The sequence below is a fragment of the Numenius arquata genome, chromosome 5, assembly GCF_964106895.1.
Source record: "Numenius arquata chromosome 5, bNumArq3.hap1.1, whole genome shotgun sequence".
Classification (NCBI taxonomy): Eukaryota; Metazoa; Chordata; class Aves; order Charadriiformes; family Scolopacidae; genus Numenius; species Numenius arquata.
This window is the reverse complement of record NC_133580.1, coordinates 20,866,532-20,888,008: the sequence shown is the minus strand read 5'-3', so window position 1 is coordinate 20,888,008 and position 21,477 is coordinate 20,866,532. Positions and strand designations below refer to the sequence as shown.

The 21,477-nt window shown below is 53.6% G+C and overlaps 1 protein-coding gene across 3 annotated transcripts in view; it reads left to right on the top strand.

The window, feature by feature from the left end:
• The first annotated feature begins 8,033 nt into the window (after window positions 1-8,033).
• DOCK11 (dedicator of cytokinesis 11) overlaps window positions 8,034-21,477 on the top strand; it is an 88,397-nt gene continuing 74,953 nt past the window's right edge. For all 3 annotated transcript variants that reach the window (XM_074147482.1, XM_074147481.1, XM_074147480.1), the window contains exon 1: window positions 8,034-8,185. In XM_074147482.1, the coding sequence (XP_074003583.1) occupies window positions 8,084-8,185 (102 nt within the window). In that variant the 5' untranslated portion in view covers window positions 8,034-8,083. The remainder of the gene's footprint in view (window positions 8,186-21,477) is intronic.

Genomic DNA, 21,477 nt, shown 5'->3' with positions numbered 1-21,477 from the left:
TTGACAGCAAGGACTTGGTAGCCCAGAATAAAGCATGGGTTTATTGCTGCAGAGCGGGAGCATCTCCTCTCGCAGGTACAGAGAAGCCAACAGTAAGTTGATGCTTATTGACCATCCCATCAGCAGCTCTTGGGGTGACAGGAGCCGGGAGCTGGGACAGATGGCACTCTGGGGGTGACAGCAGTAGCGGTGGGGTCCAAGCGCCTGCTTTTGCCATATCCAGCCTTGTGTGGGGTTTGTAACTGTCCTGGTGCCGCAGCTGGACTTCTGAGCCCACCGGAAATGATGGCTGCCTGCCCATATGGCTAAGGAGCGGTGTCTAATCGAATTACCCAAATACATAGTTTTTCTCTTGCTTTCACAGGAAGCATTGCTTAAGGAGCTCTTTGCTTGTGGGCCTGGACCAGTCTGTCTTGGCTTTGCTATCAAGAGAGGTCAATGGGCAGATGTTGATTATAAGCCCACGTCTTTTTTTTTTTTTTAACTCTTGAAGTATTTGAAATACATTAAAACATCACAGCTGTATCTCAGGGATTTTGAAGCTGGCAATCTGAAAATGCAATGGCATTTATAATCCTTTCTCTCCCCAGCAAAAAGCACGTCTGGGTTGGGGTTACCAAGTCCTGCGGGTTGGCTGCAGGAATGTGAGCCCCTATCCAAGGGAGTGAAGCACTGGGATTAATCACCTACCTAAGGTTAATCACATGGTCAAGTGTTTTTCTGGGATAGGCCCATTAGCAGGTGATAAAAAGGCCCACAGATAATCCTGTTTTGCACTGCCTTCACTGGTTATCTCTGATATTAAGTGCCTTTTATCTTGGATGACTTGGGAGAAATTAAATTCTGAGCCTGCTACTAACCCTACAACTCATTTGGGAGGTCTTTAGAGCTGGCCCAGGAGTCCCCTATATATGGTTCCAGACCTTATATCAGCATCAGCTGCAGACTGAGAGATGTTAGCCAAAAAAAATTGATTTTTCCGTAATGTATCCTCTGTGCTATAATGCTACGGGTGAGTGGGAAGTATTCTGCTATCAGTCTAATGTGATGTCCTCTGCAAACTTTGTTTTCTTGTAGCTTGTACTGTCCATCAGATCTGGGGAGGAGGAGGCAGGAGAGCTCTTTCGCCCGTGATGGCTGTACCTTCCAGCGCGTTCCCTCACTGCAAGCTGGTGCTGGTGCTGATCAGCCCGTGGGAAGCATCCCCTAACGGCATGAAAGCTGGAATGGATGTGGTTAAGAATTCAACTTTCTAGAAAGCCACGTCAAGATGCATACGTCTCCTTTTGCAGTTACCTTGGTGTGGCGGTGTGCTCTCCCTGTTGTTTCCCCCTACACCCCTCTCAGCTCCTCCTCGGGCCTTGGCCACCATGGCCATCACAACATCAGGTGTGATAACTCGCACCTGGCCTTTGGGGGATGGCTGGCAACACAGCCAGAACACTGTCTGGAGTGGGGACCTAGACATTTTGTTCCCATGCGAATATGACTATAGGTCAATTATCTCACTCTGTAAATAGCAAACAGCCCGAGAGCCCTTGGAGCTTTCCTGCACGGCAGCGGCTGCACGCCAGGATCTCCCCTTTGGTGAGGACGCTCGCTTAAGGTTCTACTCCTCGAGGCTGAGAGATTCCTTGCCGCAACAGATTCTCGGTAAGCGACTACTAGCATGCTAAACTTTGGAATCTTAACTAAGTAATGTAAAGGGTTGATTGCGCATATATAATCCTTTAGCCATAAACCGTTGACCAAGCCTGGGACTAGGATTGGATCCAGCCGCACCCAGACTCCTCTCTGAGAAGGAGTTTAGAAAGCAAGGGGGCCCTTTCTGAACCTCCTGACTCAACGGGAGGGTCTCCCTGACAGCTTGTCTGACCCTGTCCTCTGGGCAGTAAATAACAGAGTGTGCCTTGACATCCAATCTCATAAAACACTATCGCATTTACTGCTGGTTCTATTGCACTTTCTACTGATTTTGTTAAATCACTGTTTCACCTTAATAAAAATTTCACTACTTCACTCTAACTAGTAAAGTTAATCATTCCGTCCATGGCACTTGGGTTGCCAGACTATGCTGTTTTCTCCGGCATATTGAGATTTCTGGGGTGGAAAGACTTGTCTGTAGTGTGGCATCGTCCCTCTCTCCCTTTCAGATCTCCTCGGCTGCTGCCTGAAGTCACCTGGCAGCTCTTCACCCCCACCGGTATCGTGGGGTTTCACCATCGGCACAGGTAATGCAAACCACTGACATTTCCACTGCTTTTTTTTTTTTTTTTTCCTGGTGTCACATCATTAATTCCGTGCTTCTTGTAAGGATGGTTCAGATTTTTTTAAGGCTGACAGTCAAAGTCAAAAGCTGCCACAGGCTGGGAGTTTTGGGTCAGCCAAGAGTTCCTTTTGCATGTGAACTCCATGTTGTTTCAGCAGATCCACTCCTTTTCCTTCCCCTTCCTCCCCTCCACCCCCAGCCCACCCCAAGCTGATAATGATACTTTATTGAAGTTTCCTTTTGGGTTGAGTGGGTCTTAAAGCCTGGCCAGTAGCAGAGCATGTTTCTGTTGAATTTGATTCTTTCCTCAGGAAGAGGAATTGCCTGTTTGAACTTGGTGAGTAGGGGGTGACGGACAAAGGAAGCAAGAAGAGCTGCCCATCCTAAAGACAGTCTCAGCCTGCAGCAAAGGCTCTTTCTTTCTTCAGGGAGTCTGGTGTTCGTTGCTGTTCCTGGGCTTCCAATAATCCCACGTGCCTGGGAAAAGGGCAGTCAATCCGTCAGCTGCAAAGCTCGGTGCTCAGAGCTCTTGACTGGATCTGCTAAAGGCAAAAGAGAAGCTGCAGTTGTGTACATGGGAAGAAAATGGAAGTGATTGCAATGATGCTTATGTTTTGGAACAGCCTGGGATCCAAATGACATCGGGGACCTTGAGGCTCTAGTCTTCAGGAAGAGGTGGAAATGTTAGCACAGTTGAGTCTGAGCTCCTCATAGCAGCGTGAGTTCAAGAAAGTTTGGTTATCTGGGGCGGTACGATTCATTGGATCGATGGGCCAAGGCCAATGGGATGAGGTTCAATAAGGCCAAGTGCCGAGTCCTGCATTTTGGTGACAACAACCCCAGGCAACACTACAGGCTCGGGGCAGAGTGGCTGGAGAGCTGCCCAGCAGAAAAGGACTTGGGGGTGTTGGTGGACAGCCGGCTGAACATGAGCCAGCAGTGTGCCCAGGTGGCCAAGAAGGCCAACGGCATCCTGGCCTGTCTCGGGAACAGCGTGGCCAGCAGGAGTAGGGCAGTGATGGTGCCTCTGGACTGGGCACTGGTGAGGCCTCACCTCGAGGGCTGTGTTCAGTTCTGGGCCCCTCACTGCAGGAAGGACATTGAGCTGCTGGAGCGTGTCCAGAGGAGAGCCACCAAGCTGGTGAGGGGTCTGGAGAACAAGTCACACGAGGAGAGGCTGAGGGAACTGGGCATGTTTAGTTTGGAGAAGAGGAGGCTGAGGGAAGACCTCATTGCCCTCTACAACTGCCTGAAAGGAGGGTGTAGAGAGGTGGGTGTTGGCCTCTTCTCCCATGGGAATAATGACAGGACCAGAGGAAACGGTCTGAAGTTGGGGCAGGGGAGATTTAGATTAGATATCAGGAAGAATGACTTTACTGAGAGGGTGGTCAGGCACTGGAACAGCCTGCCCAGGGAGGTGGTGGAGTCGCCATCCCTGGAGGTATTTAAGAAACGTGTAGACATGGCACTTCAGGGCATGCTCTAGTGCCCGAGACTGTGGGTTTGTGTCTGTTTGTGGGTGGGTGTGGAGTGTGGTTGTGGGTGTTTGTTTTGTGTGGTTTTTGTTTTGGTTTTGGTGTTTGGTTGGTTTTTTTTTTCTTTTTGTATTTTTTTGTGGGTTTTTTTTTTGTGGTTGGACTTGATGATCTCAAAGGTCCCTTCCAACCATGAAGATTCTGTGATTCTGTAATTCCTCAGCAGCTCCAGAATGCCCCTGCATGTTCTTGGTGCCTTTCTTCTGCTGATAAACCATTACTGGCCTTTCTTCCCTGTGAAAAAGGAGATGAAAACCACAGTCCTTGCAACCTTGGGCTTGGTTTGTCACGGTGGTGCCACGGCTGCTGTTGTTTTGCCTTAGTACTCCTTGTGCCTGAGACTCTTATTCTGATGTTTGGCCTCCTGAAAGGGAGTCACAGCTTTCCGCATGTTGTTTTCATGTGATGTGTCCTTCCCGTGGCTTCTATTTGCCTTTTGTTTTCATGCTTAGCTCCAGAAAACAGCCTCACTGTTGGCTGGTCTTCCATGGCTGCTCAGCTCCGTTGAGTGGGAGGCTGATGGGCAGCTGATGGGATGCAGCCCCTCACTGGCGCCCAACCAAGCTCCCAACCTTAGCAGGAACTTTTTGCTTCTGACTGGATAAACAAGGGGTGTGTGCTGGAGGGATGATTTTGTTTCTTGTCAAGTGACCCGTCACAGCACTCTTCTCCTCAGTTCCTTGGCAAACACTCCAGTTGTCGGAACTGTTCCCGATTGTCCTGGTTTGAGTGACACAGGACTAATTTCTCTTCTAATGCCTGGGAAAACGGCACTTTTAGAAGACTCTGGTGTCCAAATTTTTGACAATATTTACTTTCTCGCCAGCTCTGGGGTGCGGGTCTCAAGGTCTCGGTGTTTCCGAGCTCCCAGGGTGAGGAGACGAGGAGGAGCGAGACGCGGGCACTTGACCCAAGCTGCCAACAGGGTTATTTCATACCATCAACATCACATTCAATATCAATTAGAAAGTTTGCTGAGGAGTTTCTCTCTCTCCCTTGCTGGCTGGGATCCAGAGGACTCCCTGCCCCGGTGCCAGAGTCCTGAGCCCTTCCCTTCCTCCCGAAGCCGCGGCGCTCGCTGGGTCCCACATTGGCTGTCCCTGCGGGGAGTTCTCGTGGACGGAGTGATTAACTTCACTAGTTAGAGTGAAGTAGTGAAATATTTATTAAGGTGAAACAGTGATTTAACAAAATCAGTAGAAAGTGCAATAGAACCAGCAGTAAATGCGATAGTGTTTTATGAGATTGGATGTCAAGGCACACTCTGTTATTTACTGCTCAGAGGACAGGGTCAGACAAGCTGTCAGGGAGACCCTCCCGTTGAGTCAGGAGGTTCAGAAAGGGCCCCCTTGCTTTCTAAACTCCTTCTCAGAGAGGAGTCTGGGTGCGGCTGGATCCAATCCTAGTCCCAGGCTTGGTCAACGGTTTATGGCTAAAGGATTATATATGCGCAATCAACCCTTTACATTACTTAGTTAAGATTCCAAAGTTTAGCATGCTAGTAGTCGCTTACCGAGAATCTGTTGCGGCAAGGAATCTCTCAGCCTCGAGGAGTAGAACCTTAAGCGAGCGTCCTCACCAAAGGGGAGATCCTGGCGTGCAGCCGCTGCCGTGCAGGAAAGCTCCAAGGGCTCTCGGGCTGTTTGCTATTTACAGAGTGAGATAATTGACCTATAGTCATATTCGCATGGGAACAAAATGTCTAGGTCCCCACTCCAGACAGTGTTCTGGCTGTGTTGCCAGCCATCCCCCAAAGGCCAGGTGCGAGTTATCACACCTGATGTTGTGATGGCCATGGTGGCCAAGGCCCCAGCAGGAGCTGGGGGGGGTGGTGGGTGGTGGAAGCGAAGAAGGGAGAGCACACCGCCACAGGAGCGCACGGCTTCTGCTGGGGAACGGGCTGGGGATGGTCCTTGTGGATTTTATATTGGGATCAATATTGGTTCTTTAGTGTTATTAATATTAATTATTTAGTCTTATTTTATTAATTCTATTTATATTTCAGTCCTTGGGTTTCTTTGCGTTCCCTGATTCCCTTTCCCGGGTGGGGAGGGGTCGTGAGATGATAGAATAGTTATCTAAAGGACAATAAATTTTTACGGGTTTCTCAAACGCAGCAAACCAAAGGCAGAAATGGCACTGCCGCAAGTGTCGGCCGCTGCGCGCCGGGGCTGCGCTCTCCTGCAGTGCCAGGAGCTCTGAGGAACTGCGGGATGAACCAGGCCACCCCGCTCTGTCACACGCGTCGTGGCGTCACCTGTCCCCGCGCAGCCGGTGAATGAGACCTCGTGATTGTCCGTACCGGTGTAGCCACAGCCCGGTCCATCGCAGTGCGGTCGCTGGGGTTGGGCGGTGTGGCAATTTGGAGCGGGTGGGGAAATCTCTGCAAGGACGTGACGGGTGTAGGGACAAAGAAGTGAACCTCAGCGCACCGCAGCTGGAATTGTGTGTCACAACGTTTTTTTTTTTCTTCTTAATTTAGAGTTGGAAAAGCTTTGTGTTTGTGAAAATACTAATTCTTCACCTCATAAACTCTTTTTTTTTTTTCCCTTCAGCTAATAGATACTTGATAACTAACAATAAACGTTTCTATTTGTCTTGCCTCTGGTGTAAAAAAATCAGAGCGACGTTTAATACGAAATGGTGTCTGCTGCCCCTTCAGTGAACTGCTAAAAAGCAGAATAATAACTGGCTTGCATGCTTTAGAAGTCACACATAACATTTTGAATGGCGTGGATCATAATAGCTGTATTCATTACCCCCTACGGATTGGCTTTCATAATCGAAACAATTTCTCTATATGTTGTGTGACTGACAGCATGCCTGCAATTCCACTGAAGTCCTTGTAGATAGTATTTAATCAGCCATATGGCACAATACGCGTAAATGGCTTGAGAGCATGACTCCGTGGCAAGTCAATTCAGTATCTCGCTGTGAAGATGCGGCACGCGATAAAAGGTAAAAAGATTTAAAAGCAAGGCTTTAATGTATAAAACATAAAGGATCAACGGCGCTCTCTACCTCTTGTTATAATTTCAGAATCACCATCCTTAAAACCAGTGCACGATGCCAAAGTAACAAGGACTGGGAATTAACTTCACTCCGAAGGCACCTCCCTTTCCACGTCCTCGCTGCTTGCTTTTGCAGCCAGGCAGGCACATGGGATCGTGGCCTTTATGATCAAAGCGCTTTCCTATAGCAAACCCTGGAGAGGGGAGATGCTCAGGGGTAAGATCTTGTCCTGGACCCAGCTTAGCCTTACAGCAGCACAGCTGGTATCACAGGGACACATCGCGGCCGAGCCGCGTGGGGACCACAGTCCAAATGGACCGGTGACCCTTTTGGGTGCTGAGCCTCCTCAGGTTGCTGTTGTTACAAATGTCATGGAAACACAGAATCGTCCAGGTTGGAAGGGACCTTTCACATCGTCGAGTCCAACCATCAACCCGACACTGCCCAAACCACCACTAACCCATGTCCCTCAGCACCACGTCTGCCCGGCTTTGAAATACCTCCAGTGACGGCGACTCCACCACTGCCCTGGGCAGCCTGTTCCAATGTTTGACAACCCTTTTAGTGAAGAAATTTTCCCTAATATCCACCCTAAACTTTCCCTGGCGCAACTTGAGGCCATTGCCTGTTCCTTGGGAGAAGAGACCGACCACCCCTTGGCTACACCCTCCTTTCAGGGAGTTGTAGAGAGCGAGAAGGTCTCCCCTCAGCCTCCTTTTCTCCAGGCTGAACACCCTCAGCTGCTCCCAATAAGACTCGTGCTCCAGCCCCCTCATTGAGGTGCTGGAGGGTGCCCAGAGAAGGGCAATGTCTTACTTGTAGCGAGGGGCCTTCTGCTGCAAAGATTTTTTCCTAATACCTACCCTAACCCCCCCTGGCACAACTTGAGGCCCTTTCCTCTTGTCCCATCGCCTGTTCCTTGGGAGAAGTGACCGACCGACCGACCGGCCGCCCCGGGCTCCATCGCCTGCCCCCGGCTGGAGGTTGCCCTCGGGCGAGCCCGGCACCGCTCTGCCCTCGCCGGGCCACCGCGGCAGGAGCCGGGGAGACGTCTCCGCCGAGCCCACCCCGGGCTGCGTGTGCCGGGGCAAGGACGGGGTGTCCGGCCGCGGCGGTACCTGCGGCGGGGAACAAAGCGGGGCCGGGCCGGGGGTCGGACCGCGCAGGGGCCCTCCCCGGCCCCGCCCCGCCCGGCCCCGCCCGCCGGCGGCAGGGAGGCGGTGGCCCGCGGCTCGGCTGGGCTCGGCTCGGGGAGGACCATGTCGCCATGTCGGAAGTGAGGAAGTTCACGAAGCGGCTCAGCAAGCCGGGCACGGCCGCCGAGCTGCGGCAGAGCGTCTCGGAGGCGGTGCGGGGCTCCTTCGTCCCGGTGAGCGCGGCGGGGCCCGGCCCGGGGGGTGCGCGGGGAAGGGGCAGCGCGGGGGATGCGCGGGGCAGCGCGGGAGATGCGCGGGGCGGCGAAGGGGCAGCGCGGGGGATGCGCGGGGCGGGGAAGGGGCAGCGAGGGGGATGCGCGGGGCAGCGCGGGAGATGCGCGGGGCAGGGAAGGGGCAGCGCGGGGGATGCGCGGGAGATGCGCGGGGCGGGGAAGGGGCAGCGCGGGGATGCGCAGGGCAGGGCGGGGGATGCGCGGGGCGGGGAAGGGGCAGGGCTGCGCAGCGCGGGGGATGCGCAGGGCAGGGCTGGGCAGGGCGCAGCGGAGAAGGGCAGAGGCAGAATTCCCGCTTTGGGGTCCCCTCCCTATGTCTTGTGTCGCGACATCCTGCCTTCTACCCCGCCCGCCACCTGCCGTCCCCGCCGAGCGCTGTTGGGGGGCGTGGGGGTCGCAGGGAAGGGGACTTTAGTGCAGCGGGAGCGGGAATTAATGAGAATCCATCAGCGCAGGGCGTTGGGCAAACAGGTAACGGAGCTCACCCTGCCCTGGGCGCGGGCAGCGTCTGACCGCCGAATGACTAGGGCTGAAGGACAGGGTAAGAGAGAGCCGTGGGCATTGGCATCATCCCGGAGTCCGATGTGTCCCGGGAATCACGCTCGAATGTCTGAGGCGAAAGTCACGTGCTGTACGGGCTGCGTTCCATCCCGGTGTGAGGGATGCTGCAGCAGGTTGTCTTTGTTGCGCTGGTGCTTGGGCAAACATTAGCCACTGTCCCCCGGGGGGAGGCCGGAGCCGGCTCAGAGCTTCCCCAGGCTCGGTTGGATGCATTTCAGTGTTGCTCGTTCAATTACTCTAGCGTGTAATCAACTTTGACCTTGACTTTGATGGAAGGTTAGTCAATGGGATACGCAGAAAGTGCGGTACAAGTTCAGTGATTAATTCCTATTGGTTCCCAACTGACGGATTAAATGGTGTGTGTTGTTAAATAAATGCAGGGTTTTAATAATTCTTTTAAAAACAGTTTTCTTGTAAATTTACTGATTTCTGTAGCTGAAAAAAGCCGTGATGATAATCCAGTCTGATTTCCTAGTGCCATGGCTACTGCTTCCGATGTGCAGATGTTCAGGGATCCTTACAGGCGCCCACGTGATTCGCTTTCCCTCTTTCATCAACAATACATAGGGACAAATGCTTTGTACAAGCTGATGGAACCTCTCATTAAAAATGAAATTGTTTGTGTAGGACCTGAAGAGCTTTGGTATCCTATAGGCATATGGTTACTCGGTGCCTGTGCCAGGTGCCTTCCGTCAGAGAGGGAAGGGATGGGTGGGACTGCAGATGAAAATAAATAAAACCTTGACAGCACCCCAAAGGAGCCGGCAGAGCCCAGCATCCATCAGCAGCTGCTCCTTTCTCATCCACTCTGGGGTTTTCTTGCCCACACCGTCCCTGCCAACCTCCCTCTCTCTGACAGGCAAATCCCCCCAGGCCCCTGAGCTGCTCGGTGTTTGCAGCCAAGCGCCGGAGGAGGGTGAGGGCGGGTGTCTCTGGTCCCTAGGTCTTGGCAGAGTTTCCCGCTTTTGACAGTTCAGCAGCGAGGGATAAATCCCAACGCTTCTGTATCGCTTGGAAGAGCCGTAAGACACTGCAGTGTTCAGGGAGCGGGGAAGGAGGTGGCATAAGCATAAGAGGACTGTCTCAGGTGGCACTTTAGGTGCTCTCAGTGATTAAGGATGAGGTTCATGCTTTCCGGGTTGCTCCAAGAAAAAAGGTGGTTCCTCTCCATCTACCAGGTCATTGTCCTTGCGAAGAAGGGATGTCTATGTGCTGGTGTGGTGGCTGTCGGGAGGGTGGAGAGGGCATCCCAGGAAACGATAGTGGGGAGCGGTGGAGAGAGGGGGAGGTTAAAAAGCCATAGTTTCTGACCCTGCTCCTGCGGCACTGATGAGCTGGGTGGCCGCAGAGCATGGTGCATCCCCTTCCCGCCTGCCCCCTCCTCACCGTGGGCAAAGTAGGGGAGACCAACGGCCCGGCATCAGCGTGTGCCAGCCGGCTGCATCCTACCTCTGCCTCGGCCTGGGGCAGTGCTGGGCTCACAGCTGCCATCGGGCTGGTCAATGGGTATGTGGGGAGCAGGGGCTGGTGCTCAGTGGGTGGATGGAGCAGGCTGGCAGCGTGCGGTGTGTCCCGGAGTGTCGGGAGCTGAGGCTTTCTGGTAGTCTGAAGTAGCCTGGAGCCACACTAGGGACCTTACTTGGCAGGTCCCATCCCTTTCCTGCAGCCTGGGCACAGCAGGTGACGTTAGGTCAATGAAAACATGTGACTATGGACGCTGGGGACACCCTGCCTGTCCCTCAGTGATCCTGTCGGGTACCTGCACTGTCTGCTTGCGCTGGGGTAATCGTAGCTGGGACTGCGAGGATCTGCGGTGGTGAGCGTGGATGGGATGACGGAGTGGGGAGCAGAGCTAACACTACGTGTGCCAGAGCACACAACTTCATCTGCAGGAGGAGCGGGCACTGTAGAGCTCCTTCAACATGTAGATTTAGCTCGGCATTTTGGGCATTCAAGGCACTCCCTGTGGACAAGGAACTGTCTGGAGTAAGAAGCCATTTGTAGTCAGTGAATGAGAGAGTGGTAAACGAAAACGTCTCCGTGAGGAAAGCCTTTAACGTCATGGAAGCGGTCAGCTTGTTTGGAGCCGTAATTTGTGCGTTAAAGGAGACACATCTCCAGCCATGAGTGCTGTGCTCCTGCACGGCCAGCAGCGTGATATCCAGTACGGTGCAGCTCCAAAACTGCTGTCCTGCAGCTCCGGTGAAGCTCATGTCATCTCGTTTCTGTTCCTGGTTTTCCATTTATGCTTGTCTAGCACCAGGAGAATATTTAGGTTTCTCTTTGGTGTGCAAAGCTGGAGTGAAGTCGGTGGGAGTTTGGTTGGTGACTTCTGGCAGAGCTTTGCCCTTCTGTGCTGGTGAAAGGGGAGCGCTGGGTACGGTGGTGGTCAGACATCAGCAAAGGGAGGTTGTCCCTTTCCAAGGTGTCCTTGGGGTACCCGTGTCCCACCCATTGCCCTTTGGACCAAGCTGCTGGGATGCAGTCAGTGCTGTTCCTCTCATGGTGTAAGCGGAGCTGTAGCAGCGAAAGTAAGTGTAGGCTGTGGTGGGGAGCTCGGAGGCACGTCGGTCCCTGGGGGTGGGGAAGAATGAAGTGCAGCTTTCGCTTGGGGCTCTTTTGTTTCCTCTTACTGCACTGGTGTTCCCAGCATCCCGGCTCTTGCTCTGGCCTTGCGTCGTGCTCGCGGATGGGCTGCGCAAGGGAGGTCTTGGCGAGGGGGAAGAGCAGAGCGGGAACCCCGCAAAAGCCCGAGGAGCCCTGAGGAGCGCAGCCGCCGGGTGGGAACCCCGGGTCCCTCCACGCGTGTTTCTTTGCAGAGCTGTAGGGCAGACGGTACCCATTTCAGCTTTGAATGGCCCCTGATGCGTGCTACTGATTGTGACTCATGGGTGGAGCTTTGGCAGAATAACTGACAAACAAGGTCAGTGTTTAAATAAACAGACAAATATAGCAAAAGCACCAAGTTGGTGGGTGGGAAAAACAGCACGCTAAAAGATGAAGGGAAATTTTAAGATTAGGTTAAAGAGAGGAACAGTCAAAGCCTAAGTGTGATAACGTAAACCATTTTTAACCAAGAGATTGCCTGCAGCTTAAACCTTGGAGCACCAACAGTAAAAAACTGTGTTAGAAGTGCAGCTTCAGAGGCAGAGTACAAAGTGCTGATGATACCTAGGAGAGGCATGAAGGCTCGAGCTCAAGGAGAGCAGCCAGGGACCTTTGGTGGTGGATAGACATGGGTGATTTGGGCTCAGACCTTCAGCACCGTCTCTCTCCTCCCGTCCTCTCCATGCTCGGGATCCTGCTGGGAACGAATGGGAAAGTCATGGCAAGGCAGGAGAAACCTCCACCGAGGTGCTGGCCGACACAGGACCTGGGCGGCTGCAAGACGGAGCTTGGTCTCCTTGCCGGGAGGATGCTCAGCCGCGCTCTGGTGCGCGGTCCCGTGCTCTGGCAGAGGTGCCCATGCACATCTCCTTCACCCCACCTTTGCTTTCCCCCCGAGAGCGCTGTGGGGCACCGTAGAGTTGAGCGGTTGAAGAGCACGCCTGCCTGTGAATGAGATCTGTGATCTTGGGTCTTGAGGCACCGCTAGGAAAATAGCAAGGGCTCTCTCCCTTCTGCCTTGGGACCCAAATCAGCTGCGCGCGGTCTCTTGTTTCCCTGTGTCGGTGTGGTCACGGCTGAGCCAGAGCCTCCCCATGTTCCGTGGGGCCGGCCGGGCACCTGCAAGGAGAAGGCTGTGTCTCAGGCCAGTTGCGAGTTTTCCGAAGGTGCCGCTCTCCGTGTCATGACAGAGAAATGAAACGTGTGGGAGACGAGATCAGAGGAGCAGGCATTTGACAAAACCCGGACAATCCGTGTTCCCACAGTGCTGCCAAAACTAGTCATCTGGTGGCAATTTTAAGTCTGCCACAATTAGTCTGGTTTTCTTTGGATCGTTTCTGTACAGATTAACTGAAGATACATTTACTGCTTCGCCAGAGAGATTTACGAAGGATGCAGACGCTGAGCACCTTATCTGAGAAGGAGCAGCTGCACAGGCTTTGCTTGCGCTGTGTCGGCCAGCCCAGTGCCACCCCAAGGCACAGCTTGGTGGCATCCGGGCACACTCACAGCTCTCAACCACCCATCTGTGTCCAGCTCCGGGGCCACCAACATCAGAAGGACATGGACCTGTTGGAGCGGGGGCCAGAGGAGGCCACGGAGATGCTGGGAGGGCTGGAGCCCCTCTGCTGTGAGGACAGGCTGAGAGAGTTGGGGGGGATCAGCCTGGAGAAGAGAAGCCCCTTCCAGTCCCTCAGGGGGCTCCAGGAGAGATGGGAAGGGACTCTTGATCAGGATGGGGAGCCCTAGGATGAGGGGGAAGAGTTTTACACTGAAAGAGGGAAGATTTGGATGAGATCTGGGGAAGAACTTCTTTGCTGTGAGGGTGGTGAGAGCCTGGCCCAGGTTGCCCAGAGAAGCTGTGGCTGCCCCATCCCTGGAGGGGTTCAAGGCCAGGTTGGAGGGGGCTTTGAGCAACCTGGTCTGGTGGGAGGTGTCCCTGCCCAGGTCAGGGGGTGGAACTAGATGAGTTTTAAGATCCTTTCCCACCCAAACCATGCTGTGGTTCTACCTGCCAGCACACGAACTCCCAGCAATTGCCGTATGGGAGAACCTCTGCTTGCAGACAACCGCATCAGTTCTTGCCGTGCAGAGCATTGCAGCCGGGTGTCTGCTCTCCTGTGTTAACGTGTTACCGTGGGACACGCTCGCCGAAACCTCGCCATGAGACTGCGGGCAGTGTGCCGGGGGAAGAGGGGTTTCGTTTGATCCGGGCTGGGCTGGGCTTGTACGGGTGGCTCAGTTTCAGGCAGATGCAACGTTGGAGATAAAAAGCTTCCTTAACGGTGATATTAAGAAGGTTTTGATGGGAGGCAAAAAGGCGTTTTGTTCTCTCTGTGGTTTTGTTTCGGCTTGAACTAGATTATTAGTGTCTGAATTTATACTCACGCAGAGGAAATCAGCTTTCTGCATAGATTCCTCATTTAATAAGCTAAATTCACTTTGATCAGCGTGAAGGCTGTTTATATGCAGCGTTTGTAGTCATCTTGGTGCTCAAGAGAGACACGGGATACATGCACGTTCCCCCCTCGGGTGTAGTCAGTGTGCTGTGTTTGCATAATTTACGTAGGAAAGAGACGTAGATGAGACATGGGAGGAAATTCTGCCCCTGTGCGAGTGGGTGGGAGTTTTGCTGTCGGTTCAGTCAGGGCAGGTTTTGTGGTGCCTGCGGAGTCGGCCGTCGCAGCTCGCTGGGGCGGCTTCTGTGGATGTGCTTACGGGAGAGGTTATTGCTCACAGGGGCTTATTCGAGAAAACACTTAAAACGCATTCTTAAAATTAGCGGCGTGCTTTCCTGAGCTGGGGCTCCCGTGCTGCAAGGCGCCGGCTTTACAGAATCACAGAATCATCTTGGTTGGAAGGGACCTTTGAGATCATCGAGTCCAACCACAAAAAAAAACAAAACAAAAAAAAAACCAAACCAAAACAAAAAAACAACCCAAAAAAACCCCCACCAAACATCAAAACAAAAACAAAACAAACACCCACAACCATACACCATACCCACCCACGGTCTCGGGCACTAGAGCATGCCCTGAAGTGCCATGTCTACACGTTTCTTAAACACCTCCAGGGATGGCGACTCCACCACCTCCCTGGGCAGGCTGTTCCAGTGCCTGACCACCCTCTCAGTAAAGTCATTCTTCCTAATATCTAATCTAAACCTCCCCTGCCCCAACTTCAGACCATTTCCTCTGCTCCTGTCATTATTCCCTTGGGAGAAGAGGCCAACACCCACCTCTCTACACCCTCCTTTCAGGCAGTTGTAGAGGGCAATGAGGTCTCCCCTCAGCCTCCTCTTCTCCAAACTAAACATGCCCAGTTCCCTCAGCCTCTCCTCGTATGACTTGTTCTCCAGACCCCTCACCAGCTTGGTGGCTCTCCTCTGGACACGCTCCAGCAGCTCAATGTCCTTCCTGTGGTGAGGGGCCCAGAACTGAACACAGCCCTCGAGGTGAGGCCTCACCAGTGCCCAGTACAGAGGCACCATCACTGCCCTACTCCTGCTGGCCACGCTGTTCCTGACACAGGCCAGGATGCCGTTGGCCTTTAGCCCCGGGCGGCGGAGTGCCGTGGGGTGGCCTGGTTTGCTCCCGCCCGAGCTCTCCCGCATTGTGCAGGGGATGACGGGCACCGTCTTCCGGAGAGGAGCAGCACACCGCGCAGCTATTTGGGGCCACCCCTTAGCAAATCTCCGGCATTTCTCCTGCAGAAACCCAGTCCAGAAGAGATGAAGCGATAACTTGCTCCCCCACGCACTCCTGTGTCCCAAGGCATGGGTGCTGCAGGACAAGCTGTGGTCAATGCAGCCATTTCTTGAGGGTTTTGGAGACTATGGCAAGCTTTGATGGGCACTATATCTTATCCTTCTCAAGGCGTCATTTAAATATGTGTTCTTCTGGCCATGATAGGGAAGCTCTAGGAGGAGAGCAAAGCATCCAGCCCTTACACGCGTGTGCGTTTACCTCTTGTCACGTTTTCTAGCTGTGTGGCCGGGGTTTTAGCACTTGCTGGGCACGGCTGAGAGTGGTTTGCTCTGCACCAGGGACAGCATCATGAAAATGCAGGTGACGGCATCTGCCCCAGCCGTCAGTGCAGTGGGACTGCACCTGGAACAGATGGGTGGTGGTGGTTCCTTAGCTAATGCCAGCAATGCGGTTTCGGTGCCCGCAAAATCCAGCGAGGAGATGGCTCTCGGGCTTTCTTGTGGCCTCTTCTGGTACCTGGAGGTATTTGCAGAGCCCCGCTCCCCAGGACCAAGAGCGTTTGAACCTGGACTATCTGCTTAGTGCATATTGTAGCATCCTTTTATATATGCGGCTTGGTGGCCCTTACAGCGTTTCACTTAGCCCTTTGCATGCTGATTTATTATCTCTAATGATGCAAAATTACACAAAGCTTTTGACATTTCTTTGGCCTGAGAATGCAAGTCTCGGTCACACACAGCAGCTGAACGGCAGCCAAGCATGGGGCACACGTGTGCTTCAGCTTCCTCGCTAATTGGCCTCATTGCTCCTGTTCTGTCCAGGAAAGAAAAGGATGGGTTCATTTGCCTTTGTGGGCATTGCTGTCATCTCAGAAATGCTGGAGTATGTTTCCCTGCCACCGTCTCCCTCCGTCTCTTTCATTGCCTTAAAAAGTACAAATCAAAGCTCTCCCTTGCTGGCTCCTCTTCCCTTCAGCACAGCCCTGACTTATCTTTACAGCTTTTCCCTGCCTCCCGCTGCTTCTCTAATGGGGTCAGGTCTGCTTGTTCCTGACCCCTTTCTCACCCCTCTCTCCTTTCTTGCTGAAATGCAATTTTTTCTCTCCCCTATTAATATCTCCTGCCCTGGGGCTGTTCCTGGGGAGCGACTGCAGCTGGGAGGAAGAGACCCTGCCTGTTTGGTCCAGAGCTCTCCTTGCTCCATCCCCCTGCTCCTGGCTCTGTGCTGGGTGACATCCCCACCACAGCCCGGTCCCTTCATCCCCAGAGAAGGACACTCCATGGGGGCAGCCAGAAAGACATCTCTCCTGTGCAGCGTTAGTACCTGGTCGTGTCAAAGTGCTGTATGTTGCTGTCTGTAACAGCCATATATATATATCTCTTAAGTGTATTTTGGCAGTGGTGGGAGCTGGAGCTGCGCTGCAGTGTCTGTGCAGAGCAGGGCATGTCTCCCGGCAGGGCTGGAGAAGGCAGGGGTCGGGATGGTGGCTGGCCCTGCACCACCTGGGCTCTGTCAGCCTGACAAGCCCATGGCTCTTGTGGCTCGGCCCTGGGGACACAGGGTGGGCTGGAGCAGGGGAAAGGCTGGAGGGGCACAGGAGGCTTGGCAGGGGCTGCGTTTATGACAGGGGCAGGCAGGCAAGGCACAGTCAGGAAAGGAGAGAGGAGCCTCCATCCTTCTCTTGGAGGGAGATGATGGTACTGGCTGGGGGGGCTGAATGCCCACAAGGCTGGTTTTCAAGGAGGCGAGCACAGCCACTTCGCATGGCAGTTTGGGGGTCCAGAAAGTTGCATTGGACTCAGACAGGTTTCCCTCGCCGTCTCTTCTCACAAGCAAATAGCGATAGAACAAGAGGGAATGGATTCAAGCTGCAACAGGGTAGGTTTAGACTGGACATTAGGAAGAAATTCTTCACAGTAAGAGTGATCAGACACTGGAACAGGCTGCCCAGGGAGGGGGTTGAGTCACCATCCTTGGATGAGTTTAAGAGTCGCTTAGATGTGGTGTTGGGGGATATGGTGTAGGGGAGAACTTTGTAGAGTAGGGTAGAACTTTGTAGAGTAGGGTAGGTGGTTGGACTCGATGATCCCAGGGGTCTTTTCCAACCTAGATGATTCTATGATTCTGCCTTTTCCTCTGTGCCTGGGGAGCCCCAAGCGCTGCCCTGGCCCTTTCCATATCCCCGCGGCTTGTATGGATGTCTTCCACTGGGGGAAGCTTTGAGGTGCTTCTGTTGGCAATGGCATTTCGACTGCGGGTGGGTTGAAGCGTTGCAGAGCCTGTCTGCAGCCCTCCTGCCTTTGAGTTTGCCTTTGCAGCCGCTGGAGCCGCCTGCACCAGCGTCCGATGGCTGCAGCCCGAAGACGAAGCGTTGATGGGAGCTGAGAAAAACAACTTCCTCAGCCGGTTAAACCACCGGGGACATCTCTGGGGTTTGTCTTCGCGGCGGGGGCTGTTCACTGTATTGCTAAAGGCAGCCCAAAACCGTCTTGCCACTTCCTGCTCCGTTTTTCCCCAGTGTTGCTCTATGGGCTCGGGCGAGTTGCTTGGCCGTTGCCGGGCTTGTTTCAAGCCCCGGTGAAGCCGAGGAGTGTTTCGCCTCCTCGCCCTCGGGGAGTGGCTGCACGTTTGGCCTGACCCCGTATGCGAGTGGTTTCTTGAGTGAAAAACAAGAGTTTTTAAGAGCAGGCAGGAAAGGGAGGAGTTCTGCTTGTGTGCAATTAATTGCTTTAAGATGTTCTGAAGCTGGCTATTCTGGAACTGGATGCTAAGTATAAAACTGATACTACATAAATAAATGATGAAATACCAGTGACATCTGAAAAGCCCTTTGGGATGCTCCAGTTAAGACTTATATTAATACCATGTATTATTATCATTGTAATTACCATTTTCCTTTTTTAGCATGCCTGCGCTTACAGAATGTTTTGAGAAGCCATATCTGGCAGAAATTCATCTGTCCCATAGAAACCAGTAGCCTTTTGCCAATTTCTATTAACGCTATTCTTTTCAGAGGAGAGAATCAGAGCTGGGCTGTGTTTTCCTCTCTCTCGTGCTCTGCGGCAGATGCTCGGCTGGGTGCAGGTGCAGCTCCGCTGACGCAGAGCTCCGCTGATCCCTCCCTCCGCTCCCGGTGCAGAAAGGCTGGATTTGAGCCCTGTCACTCGTGTCTCTCACACAAGAAGCGCTCGGTGATCCCGAGGAAGGTCAGGGCGCAGAGGACAAGGGCACTGAAAGCAATCTCAGATGCTTGCCCTAATTCACTGCCCTGTGCAGGAGCGGTGCCGGATCACCTCCAGCGAGTGTTTATGGCAGAGACACGCCGTGCCCCCAGCTACCCTTCGCCTCCGACACTGCTTTCCCTGTCGGCTCCGCTCTCGGGGAGGGGGCATCATTGCCAGAGGTGGTGCAGGAAGGGGCAGCGTGCCCGGGCTGGAGCGGCATCACTGCCTGGCAGCCCGGGCGAGAACTCGCACTGCTTCGTTGTACGCAGCTTCTTTCTGACGGCTGCGTCCTCTGCCTTAAGTCGATGTGAGAATCTCAGGCCTTCAGGAAAAAAAAAAACAAACAGCCTTCCTGGCCCTCGTGGCTGCGGAACTAAGTTTCAAAATGTGAAATTCAATGTGAAATTTTCAAAATGATCTGCTAAAGGCTGTGAAGTGCGGAGCCCACTTCTAACTAAGTGTAAGGGAAACGAAGAGCCATACACTGATTATCCTGACTTCCTGCCATTCCTAAGCCAGTTTGAAGTCGTTTCGAGGCCTGAATTAGTTTTTCTTTGCCTAAGCAGTAATGACAGGTAAATGTTTGTTTGTCTACACTGGCATCAGCTTGTTGACTGTTTCTTCAAGCCTTCTCCAAGTGAGTGCCTTGCTCTGCCGCTCTCAGAGACAGCCCCGATAACTGCGAACACTTGCTTTGTCACTAGAGAATTGGGCATTGCCCTGGGAAAAGGAGACATCCAAGGGACAAAATACCCAGAACAGGGGCCCTGGGTGTGCTCCTGCCCCTGACGGTGCTCTGATGAGGTTCCACAGCTGCTCAGGAGGAGCAGGAGGAGGGAGGCGTGGGTCAGTCAGATGCTTTTGCACAGGACTCGGGGAGGGTGGAGGGAAATGCCGGAGATGGGGCAGGCTCTTGCTCTGCACCTTCGGATAGAAAGAGTGAGTCATTTTCACTGCAAGTGTTTTCTTGCAGGGTGCCGGGACGGTGCACCCATCCTCCCCTTCCCCGCCACGTGGCTCTTCGTTTCTCTGGGAGCTCCCGTCAGACGCAGCCGTCTCCATTTAACAGAGAGCAGGCTCGGGAGGGGTTCGGCAGCCCGAGCTCTCTGCGCTGCGTCTCAGGGCAGGAGCCTGGTGCGGACCAGCACATAACTCCTGTGCGGAGGTGAGAGCGTGGGGCTCCCACCCAGAGCCCCCCCTGATGACACCCCTGGCGATGATGCACTTGCAGCTGTGTGTGTCTCCTGCTGTCTGGCTGCTGGGCTCCCTTGGCTCCCTGCACCCACTTCTGGGCGCTGGGGACTGGGGAAGGAAGGGGGATTCTGCTCGCCTGGACTGCAGCTGGGAAGCGTTTCCTTCCAGGGTGTAGCGTGAGCACTGCCAGGGAAAAAGGAGATGCTGGGGTACCCTGCTGAAGGTGATGGGGTACCATCACCTACCACCTCCTCAGGGAGCCCACGCTGCCCGAGGGAGGGTCTGTTTGCTGCTGGTGTGCCATAGATCGGTGTATTGGTCCGGCCCATGCGAGCCTGTGTCCTGCTTTCCTCTTTCTGCTCTGGGTTGCAGAGCATCCACATGCTGTGAGCATCCGTGCAAGGCAGTGCCGTCAGCTTCACCCTGGGACGTGGGATTTGGGGGAGCGGGGGTGCAGGAGGGGCTGTTCCGCAGCAGCCACCAAAATCTGGAGCTCTTGGACTGATGGTGTTTCAGAGGTGGCTACCTCGCTGCTTGCAGGAGCGCCATGCAGAGCGTTCCTCTGAGCCCTGTTGGCACGCGATCTCTACCTGCCAGGCCCCTTTTTCTCACCTCATCCCTCGTCCCTTCCTAGGGACGGGACTCTTCTCTCCCATCTGCAGTGCACACCCACTCCACCATCGCCACTCGCCCTCTTGTCCCCATCTCCAGTGCTATTTAACATCTTTGTCAGAGACATGGACAGTGGGATAGCATCCTGCCTGGATGGCATCCAGCTCCTGATACCCTTCCCTCTCCCTGCTGCCCCTGGTCCTCCTCCTCCTTGGGAGGTTTTCCTTCCCTGGCATTTCACAAAATGCTCAGTAGGTTTGTGTGTCTGTCCTGCAGACATTTCTCCCGTGGTCTCAAGCTCAGCATATTTGTGCCTTCAGCACAGCCGGGATTCCTGCCTGGGCATCCCTCTTGTGTTTTAAACTTCCTTCTCTCTGGCCAGTATAAAAATAGTTTTGGCCTGCTCATGCCTGGTTTCATTGACTGTTTTTCATCCTTGTGGTTTTACCGTAGCCCATCTCTGCGACTTGCCCTGAGCCCAGCTGAGTGCTGGGTTTGCAGCAGGCTCACGGGCACAAGCTCCCCATCACCTGGCGAGACCTGCTTAGTTGCCTGTCTTCTGATTTCCTCCCAAAATGTGGCTTCGCTGAGAAGCCCACAAAGCTCTTGGCAGCGGCAAGGCTGCGTCGTGCTGTGACTGCTGCCATGTGTGCTGACTCACACCGTCTCTCTCTCTGCCCTTCCTCCTCTCATCTCTGTTCCCACCTCTCCCCTCTCTCCAGGGCAAAGTCTTTGGGGCAGAGACTTTATTCTGGCTTGGCACAGGGTCGTGGCAGTCCCAGTTGCTGGATAGCCAAGATCAGGGTTTCCCACTTTTCACTGCTTTTTCTTATGCCCAGGTTCCTGGAATGATGCATTATGTGTGAATCTCAGCTTTTTTAAATGAAGCTGCAAGCTTGAGTTAGAGCTTGTGAATGAGACCAGATGAGCAGTGCAGGAGCTGGGGGCAGAAAAAGTGAAGAGTCACAAGTGTGCTGTTTAAAAAAAAAAAAGAAAACAAAACAACAACAAAAATACCCAAAACAAACCAAACAACTCTTAACGACCACACAATTTAAGAGATCCCTCACCTGAGATCTCTGAATCCCTGGCTTTGGAAAAGCTTTTCTGTGGATAGAAATTCCTCCATTCCGTGTGCCCATATGGTTTGCCGAGTGAGTTTTCTAAGTTCCCATTTAAATTCTCCCATGTACTGTCACGTTTCATGAGCAAAACGAAAAATGGGGAGTTCTCTCTGCTGTCTGCAAGGTATCCTCGCGCTTCCAGACTGTGGTGGGAAGTGGTCCCTCTCTGCCCTGGGCTGTTGCCAGACTCGGAAGTGATGTGA